Consider the following 10,546-nt stretch of genomic DNA (forward strand, 5'->3'; position numbering starts at 1 on the left):
CCCTCTCCCTAATATCATATACTAATTTATTTATAAATTAATATATTATTATATTAATAAACAAATCTAGTTAGAGAATTTACTGATTAAAATCTGATATTGTGTCCTAAGGGGACATATTGTGTCTTACGACCTCTTAGGACAATATATGACCAATAACGACACAATTTGTGTCTCTCTCCCTCTCTCCCTCTCTCTCTCTCTCCCTCTCCTCCTCCTCTCTCTCTCTCTTTCCTAATCTCTCTCTCTCTTTCCTAATCTCTCTCTCTCCCTCTCTTTCCCCCTCTCTCTCTCTCTCTCTCTCTCTCTCTCTCTCTCTCTCTCTCTCTCTCTCTCTCTCTCTCTCCCTCTCCCCTAATCTCTCTCTCTCTCTCTCTCTCTCTCTCTCTCTCTCTCTCTCTCTCTCTCTCTCTCTCTCTCTCTCTCTCTCTCTCTCTCTCTCCCTCTCCTCCTCTCTCTCTCTCTTTCTCCCTCTCCCCCTCTCCTTCTCTCTCTCTCTCTAAAATATGATTAATAAAATCCGATATTGGATTTCTGCCATCACCATTAATGTGGCAGTTTAGTAAATAAAAGGCAGCAACGGGAAAAATTTTGGGGACCACAAATTTATATATTAAAATCGAATATCCGATTTTTGTAGTCAAATTTTAAAATTTCAAATTTTGGCTTGGGAATGCTTTGGTATTTGGCTTGGAAGTGACAAGCCTGGAAAGTCAACTGAAAAAACGTGTTTTTCAGTATTCCTTGATTTTCAAGACTTTACACTGGTGGCTAACAACTTTTTTTGTAGCCAAAATTGATAAAATGAAAAGGGTTTTTTAACAATGTTCCCAGCTTTCCAACAATATAAGGCTTGTCTTATTTCGACTTTAATAAATAATTATTATTTATTTTCTAATTGAATTCTGACAATAGTCCTAACTGATATACTGATTGAAAAACACTCATAACTTTCAAACGGTATAATATTTTTTGAATCCGAAACATGCGTCACATCCTATGCTTCATATACTATAGGGAAAAATTGAAAAAAATTAAATTTCATAAGGTTTTGACCAAGTTAAGGTGGTCAGATGTAGGAGTTTCTAAATTTCTGAAAGCTGTAGTAAAAAATTCATAAATAATTATTTACTTTATAAAAAAAAATTTAAATTTTTTTTTCACATCCGAACATGAGTCTAATACTAATATTATAACTATTATAAAAAAATATTATGATTTGATTGTGATTAGGGTAGTCAGACATACGTCTACTTCTTATTTTTTTCCTGAAATTTTAGTTCTACTGCATTGAAATTTGAAATTTTCATCAAATAGGATTTTTTTTTTCCAAAAAACAACTAGTAGCTTAGAAACTAAATTCAATTTTCTATATATTCTCTTCTTACATATTTTAAAAATAATGTTCACAACTTATTTAAATTTTCATGTCCTGTTTCATAACTCTGATTTTGTGAAATTTCATTGCCACTTAAGGACCTGTTTTGGCACACCACGATCCTACACATACCCCTTAAATGATGGAATTGTCAATTTTTTGGTAATATATTTTATGCTAAGATAGCTGCTCAATTAGATTTGAATGGCATTACTAGAGAGATTAGAGAGCAATGATTGTCAGAAGTCTTTCTTAGGGAGGAAGTCAGAGCAGTCAAGGTTTTAGAGGAGTGGGAACTTAGGAAGGAAATCTAGTGAAAACAAAGAGAATGTATTGATTAGCTTCAAGCGGGGGATAAGAATACTGCATTCTTTTTCAATTCAATGAAAGCAAGAAGGCATGGCAATTCCATCCCTATTCTGGTTAATGATGGAGGTGAGTAGTCTTTATCCTTGCAGGAGATTTCTAGGGAGTCTATGCAGTATTTCCAATCTCTTTTTAGTGAGGATTCTCAGGGGGAATCGGAAGAGGAGAGTTAGGTTCTTTCTTGTATTCCTTCTCTAGTTACTAGTGAGATGAATGAGCAACTTATGGGACCTATTTTGTTGGACGAACTTGAGAGGATTGTTTTTCACATGAAGAAGGGGAAGGCTCCTGGACCAGATGGGTTTTTGATTGAGTTCTATCAAGAATTCTAGGATATTATCAAATTGGACTTATTGGAGGTGGTCTAAGAGTCCTAGAGGAGTAAGCAGATGCCTCGGGCTTTGAATGAGAATTTCATTGTGCTCATCCCCAAGTGTGATGGGATTGACTGGTTAGGCCAACTCTGTCCTATTTCTCTTTGTAATGTGATTTATAAGATTAATTCTAAGCTGATAGCATAAAGGTTGAAGAATTGGCTTGTGATGGGTTTGTACAAGGCCATCAAATATTGGATGGAGTGGTCATCGCTACTAATACCATTCATTCTATGCAAGCTTCCAAGAAAAAAGCTATGTTTATCAAGTTGTACATGGAATTTAAGGCTTATGATAGAGTCTGATGGTCCTTTCTCCAGAAGATTCTTAGGGCATTTGGTTTTGTTGATGAATGGATCCAATGGGTTATGAGTTGTGTCTCATCTACCTCATTCTCTATGCTAATTAATGGAGATCATATTGAGTTGTTTGGTGTGTCCAGGGGCCTTTGTCAAAGGGGCCCTCTTTCCCCGTACTTATTCATTCGTCTGGCTGAGGGTCTAGGGAGATTGAATAAGTATAATGTGGGATTGGGTATTATTCATGGTTGGAGTTGGGGTAATGGCATACCTCCTCAGTCCCATTTGCAGTTTGTGGATGATACGACCCTGATGGGACTAGCTAGGATCGGAGAAGCTACAATTTTGCTTAAAATCTTGGATGTCTATCTTGTTGCTTTTGGCCAGTTGATCAATGAGGATAAATCTTCCATTATCTTCTTCAACACACCTAGAACTATTGAGTTGAGGATTGCTCATATCTTGAGATTCCAAGTTGGTTCTCTTCCCTTGACCTACCTAGACATTCTTATCTCTGCTAGTAATCCTCCCAGGGACTCTCGATAGGGTATTCTAAATGAATTTTGCATGAAGGTTGAACATTGGACTCATAGATAGTTATCCTTTGCTGGGCGGGTTCAACTGATCCATTCAGTGGTCCATGCTCTTCTGATTTATAGTTGCATGTTCCAAGTGGCCCTAAAGTGGTTTGTGAAGGAATTGGATTCTTTGGCAAGGCAATTCTTGTGGGTAGGCAACCTGTCCTCCTATAAATGGAGTCTTGTCAAATGGGAGTTGGTGTGCAACCCGAAGTAGTTAGGTGGGATTGGCTTAAGGCAGTCTTCTTTATTTAGGGAGGCTTCGGCGACTAAATTGTACTGGAGGTGGTGTGTTGAATAGGATTTAGGTTGGGCTAGGATTTTGTCTTTCAAGTATATGCAAAGGATCTTGAAGGAGAAAATTCCAAGATATCCGCTTGTGGTAAAAAGACTCTACGATTTGGAGTACTCTCAAGAAAGGGGCTACACTAATAAAAGAAGGTATTTTCTAGATCTGTAAGAAGGGAGAAGAGGTGCTTTTTTGGTTCGATTCTTGGGATGGCTCCCCCCATTATTGATCAGTTTCCTAATTTAGTGAATCTTTGCCAGAGGTTCCTGGAGGTAGGGTGGTCTAGAGTGAGAAAATTTAAGTCTGTTTATAGGTGTGGGCAACTGGAGATGGTGCGGTGGAAGGTTCCTAATGAGTAGTTGGTTGTTGATATGGAGGAAAGTGGAACTGAGCTTCATGGCATTTTGGCTAGTAGACACTAAAGTTCCCTTAAGAATAGGGATAGGCTTGCTTGGTCCCTGAATCCTGAGGGTGTTTTTACTATTGTCAGTGGGTACGAGGATCTGTTGTTCTGTCACTTGGAGGGGAGGGAGGTGCACTAGTGGAAATATGTTTGGAACAATTTCTCTTGGTTGAAGTGTAACTATTTTTCTTAGACTTTGGCTTTGAATAGATCTCTAATCTGGGACAATATTCACAAGCATGAGTTCCATGAGCCCTTGCATCTATGTTTTGAGTGGTAATTGAGAGGAGGATTCCTCTCACCTGTTCTTCAGATGCCCTTTCTCGTAGCTACTTTGGCATTACTGGTGGGGGGTTGGGAAGCACCCCTGTGTTCACATAGATTCTTTGGTGGAGTTTTGGAGCAACTTGGGAAGGCCTCCTATTTTGTCCTCTATTCTCCAGACTGTCTGGCACATTAGGCGCATTTTCATACTTTGGCAGATCTGGTTAGAGATTAATAAGAGGATCTTTAGGGAAGTCAGATTGTTAGTTCAACAAGTGTATAATAAAATCATTGGCATGATCCAAGAGATGGTGGAAGCTAAATGTGAGGTGAATTTTCCTCTAGATAGAGGAGAGACTGATATTGTGAGTAGGTTGGGTTTGTAGGAGATGTCTCTTGTCTCATCTTGTGTCAAGAGAGGTAGATGTGATAAGCAGAAGGTTCAAAGGGTGGGAAGATGGTTGCCCCCTTAAGATGATTCCATTAAGATTAACACCGATGGCTCCTCTTGGGGTAATCTAGGTCCTATTGGGATTGGGAGTGTTGGTATGGATTGTATGGGGATGTGGTTTTCTTCTTTTCAATACATAAAGGGAAACAGTCTAATAATTTTATGGAGGGACTAACAATTTTCTATGCCCTGAAGCATGCATATGAGTTGGGGTGGCGTAAGGTTATCTATTAATCGGATTCACAGATTATTGTTAATCTATTGATTGAGCAAAAGGTGAGTGGGATTAGTTGGCAGCTGGCAGGGATTGTGCACAAGATTTTGCAAATTAGTGCTATGATGGAGAGGGTGTCTTTCATCCACATTCCTCGTGAATGGAATAGAGTTGTGGATTGTTTGACTAAGTGGGCTTCAGAACATGGTGATGTTCAGAAAGTTGAGGGTTGGGAGCATCTTTCCTCTGATTACTGTCAGGACTTGCATAAGATCTTCGTTGAGGATATGGATAGTTATGAAGCTAGTTGATTTCTGGTTGGACTTTTTGTTCTCTTCTGGAGCCTTGTGGCTCTGGCTTTCTTGTGTAATGTTGGTTTCTGATTATTAAAAAAGTTGTTACCCCTTTACTCAAAAATAAAAAGAAAAAAAGAAAAAAATTCCATGGCAAGAAAAATGCTAGAGGAAAAAAGGAAACCAAAGACACTGAGTATTCTTATTTTGACCTACATTAGAAGTGTTGAGGGCCTTAAAATCTACTTAAGTTTCTATTAATCTTCTTTCAATCTCCTTAGCTTGGTGTTGTATTTTTATTTTTGTTTAGAAATATAAAAAATTAATATATTTTTTTTATTAAATTTTTTTAATGAGTTTGTAGTAATCTTCTTTCAATTTCCTTAGCTTGGTGTGGGATTTTTATTTTTATTTAGAAATATAAAAAATTGTAAAAATAAAAAATTTAGCTATACATGTTTTGATATTTATGTTAAAATAACCTTACTTCATAAAAATTAATTACAATAAGAAAACAATCTTTTACCTCATCTTTAACTTTCTTAATTAAAATAATTAAAAAAATATTTTCATTTAGAAATATAAAAATTCATTTAAAATAATAAGGTAATACTATTTTATAACACTAATCTAAAAGAATCTTTAAAGATAAAAATATAAGGGTATTTAAAAAATAACATATTTGTACATATATTGATTAAAAGTCTGGAATAAGTTGAAACCGTATGAAAGATGGTTGGACATAGACATATCGCTGCATAGCCAGTGTCCTTAACTGCACTACAAACAAGGTGTACATACCTTATCCTCTGTAAAATTTGAACTTGTGACCTCATTTTCAAAAGGACAAATTTTCCACCACTAAATCAACTCAGACTGTGGAAAAACTGTAGAGCAGAAAACAAATGGATACTATTTTATTGAGGGAAAGCAACGAGATGCATGTGTAACGAAGTGTACAATTGTCTTTACGTTCTCTGCTCTACAGTACCGAATCACATGCACCTCGTTGCTTAGGAAAACAATATTAATGTGCCGTACATTTACCTCAGTAAAATATTAATCTGAAATTCAGAAATGACGGGGTGAATTGAAGTCTTCAACAATTCTTATACTATTTTGTATAGTTTAAGCCTGGTAACAAAATTGAAATCTATTTTGTTTTCTATATATACCCAATTCCAATGTTCAACATTCACAAATTGCAGCTCTGTTGATCTTGAGGCGTAAGAGAATTGAGCAGGAGAATCGTAGAGTGTTTGTTGGGAGAGAATGGCTGGTGGAGGTATTTCTAGCATGTGCCGGGCTGTGTTCGTGATGAGTTTTATGTGGGGCTGGTATTGCTGTGTGGCTGAGCAAGGAACAGCCACATTTTACACTGCTCCATATGTCCGTAAGTATATTTTTAATTGTTATGAAATTCAGTGATGAGTATTGCCGTCAATGAATGACTGAACATTACGATGAAAGTTAGTCGGTGGTATTGTTGTTTATGAAGAGTTTAATAGCATGTTATTGTTTTGACAGCATCGAAGTGCTATGGATACGACCCCAATCAATTTCCAGCAGGAGGTTTGTTTGCGGCGGCAAGTGATGCATTCTGGGGCGGTGGAGCGGCTTGCGGAAAACAGTACTGAATCACATGTACCGGCGCAACAAATCAGGGCGTTCCGATGCCATGCAAGAGCGGATCCATCGTCGTGAAGATTGTTGATCATTGCACACCCGGATGCGCTGGCACCATCGATTTATCTCAAGCTGCCTTCGCCGATATTGCCAATCCTGACGCTGGCAAAGTTAACATTAACTATGAACAGCAAGTTGGTGATTGATTTAATCATATTTTTCTGTTGTTCCCCGTAATATATTCGATTAATTATTTTTCCTTTGTTTTTCAGGGCCTGACCATGCTGAGCAGCCCTACTATTACTAAATAAATAAAGCGCGTAACGACGTACGAAGCAGGCTGCTTTGAATACGCTTCACTTTGTTATGTGCATTTAATATTATGAAGAATACAGTCAATTTCTATGGTGGCTATCGTGTTTGTCTTATTCGAATTCAGGTCCAATTTTCAGTTCAATACATTCCAATAAGTTAACATTAAAGACTAATTAAACATTTTCAAACGTATTTATAATGTTGTCTAAATAGATAGTTGTTTAATCTTTCATAAATAAGTTTACTCTAATCTGAAAGAATTATTATTTTTTAAGCTATAAGGGAAAGGATTTAGTAGTTGAACTCGTTTCAATTGTTATGATAGAAGTTGATTTAATAAATATATTTGTTGATTTGATACCCATACTTGTTGATTTAATGTCTAATTTTTTTGACAACATTGCACCAATAGTTGTGACTTTAATGTTGTTATTGTTGATGATGACTACCAATAACCGAATGAAATGTACCATTAGTTGTAAAAAGCAACCAATCATGTGATGCCACATCAGTGCATAATTAATTGGAACCTTTTTTGCACGACTATTGGTCTCACCATTTTTTGAGTTGTTTTGGACACCTTGACAAAAAACATGCTGATGTAGCGTCATATTTGATGATGTGGCCCTGAAATCTTAGTTATAAGCAAAGGACTTGCTAGGTAAGCTGCTGTAAAAAATTGAGTGATTTGAAATTTCCACGTAGGTTTTTGAGAAACGAGAAGTTAGGGTGCACAACTACTCCGTCCTCTCCCCTAATGTATATTTAGTTGTATTTGTTTGTTATAATTTAGATAATATTAATCTTTTAGATTCAATAGTAAATGATTCAGTTTTAGGATATTTGAAAAATCTTAAGGATTAAAATGTGATCTAGTTTTATAGCAATTTAACAATTTCATGTGGAAAAAATATCTTGATAAGATGAAAACCATAAGATTTTTAGTACTTTTATTAATCATAAATTAAAATATTGATTCAATGTGACTAATTCAGTCTTCCCTTGAATGAACTAGCCTCCATTACATTTCATTTGTAAATGAAATATCTTTTATATTTAATTGCCATTAAACTACTTATCTTGATGGATGAGATGTGTGTTTTAAATATTTTATGATAATAATTGTAGTATATAAATAATTTAATAATTAAAACAAATTTTATTAATTATAATTAACTTAATTTAATCAAAAGAGATTAATAACTATAGTATTTTTTTCAAAAATAAATTTGGAAGATATTTTTTTAGATTTGATAGAAGAGATATGATGGAGATGTTTTGTTGAATCTTTTTTGCTAATATTCATTCTATTAAATTAAATAATGTATGTAACTAAACTAGTGACTTAAAAGATGATCTTTACTAAATAATGTTATACAAAAAATAATTGCATGTTTTAAAAATGGTAATGCGTAATTATTCTAAAAATTGCTAGTAGTTTGATAAATAAAAGAAAATTTTAAAGGTATTTTTGTTGTAGTATAGATATTAGCAATAAAAATTAAGCTCCTCTAAAAATATCATACAATAATGTTATCACACAAAAATTTAGATTATAATAATATTTTAAATTTTTTTATTGAATTTCAAAAGAAAATCTAGATTAGAATTCCATGTAAAAGAGATGCATTTGAAGATCAAAGACAAAGATAGAAATTTGAAAAAATTATATCTAAAATTTGGTGAAAAATACATAAAAATCATTCCCTTAAATAGTAAAATTCTCTAAGTTAGCTTTCCAATGCTTGTTAGAATATAACAAATGGATATCATATCAAAATGTTTTTCTATTTTGAACATTATTTTAGTATTCCCTAATTAAACTATTGAAAATAAAAATGAGATCTATGCTTTCATTGTTCCTTCAGCACAAATGCATACATGTTGTTGTTAATTATACCAATCCCTTTACCATTGAATTTGATATTCCTAGTTATCAAAATAGTGTAATGTTCACTATGGGAAATAGAACTATCATAAGATCTTTTCCATATCCCACCCTTTGAGAATTAAACATTTGTGAATTTGTGAGAGATGTCAATTGGGGATGGGAGGCTCAGTCAACCACCTAGGACTCACAATCTGGTTTGAGAAACCATGAAGCCTCTATTTCTATCAACACACCCTCCCCAAATGGTGTCGATGCTAAGAAAAAGGTTGATTCCGTCTATTTTGATAAAAGTTATGAGGATGGCTTTGATGAGAGAGTGGATCTATTAAAAGAGGAATTTTTTTCTATTTTATTTTTTGGAGGTGAGGCCCCCACTTCATGGGATAAACTCATTAGAAAAACCACTTACACTTAGTCAAGATTTACCTCTTCATCAATTAGGGTTTCTGAAGAAGGTATTGAGATCTCTTATTGAACACCTTCATGGAGGAAGCTTCTTTGGATTTTTCCTCGGCCCTTGTAGGTAAGTTCTTTTTTTTAGACCTAATGTGGACCTAGCTAGACAATGGGCCTCTATTATGTGGAAACGTAAGGGAAGTGTTTAAATAAGTGTCGTGTCAAATGGATTGTTTCTTTTTTAAGTTTGCAAACATAGAGGATATGGTCATAGTTTTGTTAGAAGGACCATGGTTCTTCCTCAAATGGCATAAAAATTGGCCTCTCTTTCTAGAAATGGAAATTGGGGTTTGACCCAAATAAGGATCTAGGGAGAGTTACACCATCCTAGATTAGACTACCAAGACCCTCTCTTGAGTTTTACAACTTGATTACTTTAAGAAGCATTGTTGATTCTTTTGGATCTTTGGTGGTGATTGATAAAGTTACCTTGTAGAAGACTGGCCCTATTTTTCTATACTTTGTGTTTGTGTTTAAATGAACAAATCCCTACCTAAATTGGTTATTCTTCACTCTAAGTTTGGAAAAAGAGTCCAATCTATTGTTTATAAAAATGCAGGGCTAATCTATCAAAACTAATCTAGGTTTGGCCATCTAGTGGATAAATGCAAAATCCCTAAGCCATAAACCCTTGCCAGTAAAGAGAAGGAGTCTCTCTTGGATCAAGTTAACAATAATTTATCACTCTAGAGTAACAAAATATACTACAATATCTTGTAGTATGCACAAGACCATCAAAAAAACATCAATTCATCATCATGCTTCTAATCCTCATCTCAATGCTTCTAATATTCATCTCAATACTTCTAATCCTCTACTTAATGCTTCTAATCCTCATCTAAATTTAATATCATCATGATATCAATCATGAGCATCATCACTGTTAATATTTTTTAACACATCAACAACATACTAAATGTAGGCATCAACACCATCACTGCCATAAGGATACAAGAGAAATCCTCATATGAAGATCTTCATTATCATTATTCTTGATGCAGCCATAATAGATAAACCCTCAAAAGAGAATTGACTAGCTTATGTAGCAAGAGTAACACAACGAAGCAATAATAAAACATAGAAAGACTATAGAAACAGATCATATTATTGTCTTAGAACCTCCAGCAACCAACCAGTTATCATCATACAATCATCATAGAACATTCGACAATCAACCGATTGATCTGGGACTCTCAGAATCAACCGAATCACTAATCACAAATCTCAATCCTTATTTTGATTTCTATTTCTTCTATCTTATAAATAATTACATAATACCCTATATATACCCTCCAGAACATATCTGGGTCAGCCACACAAGATTACATTTACCAATGCAGGAAAATGAA

At 34.7% G+C, this 10,546-nt stretch overlaps 1 protein-coding gene across 1 annotated transcript; it reads left to right on the forward strand.

Moving 5' to 3' along the window:
* Window positions 1-6,125: 6,125 nt before the first annotated feature.
* LOC131875645 (EG45-like domain containing protein) lies at window positions 6,126-6,968 on the forward strand. Its single transcript, XM_059220241.1, has 2 exons — window positions 6,126-6,302; window positions 6,437-6,968. The coding sequence occupies exons 1-2, from the start codon at window positions 6,182-6,184 to the stop codon at window positions 6,544-6,546; spliced, it is 231 nt and encodes a 76-aa protein (XP_059076224.1). The 5' UTR covers window positions 6,126-6,181; the 3' UTR covers window positions 6,547-6,968.
* Window positions 6,969-10,546: the final 3,578 nt, after the last annotated feature.

Source organism: Cryptomeria japonica, chromosome 5 (genome assembly GCF_030272615.1).
Source record: "Cryptomeria japonica chromosome 5, Sugi_1.0, whole genome shotgun sequence".
Classification (NCBI taxonomy): domain Eukaryota; kingdom Viridiplantae; phylum Streptophyta; class Pinopsida; order Cupressales; family Cupressaceae; genus Cryptomeria; species Cryptomeria japonica.

Excerpts from the sequence above, each read along its gene's own strand:
- LOC131875645 (XM_059220241.1), top strand. The coding sequence starts at position 6,182 with ATGGCTGGTGGAGGTATTTCTAGCATGTGCCGGGCTGTGTTCGTGATG. Across the intron at positions 6,303-6,436 it reads TTACACTGCTCCATATGTCC|CATCGAAGTGCTATGGATAC; the intron begins GTAAGTATATTT and ends TTGTTTTGACAG.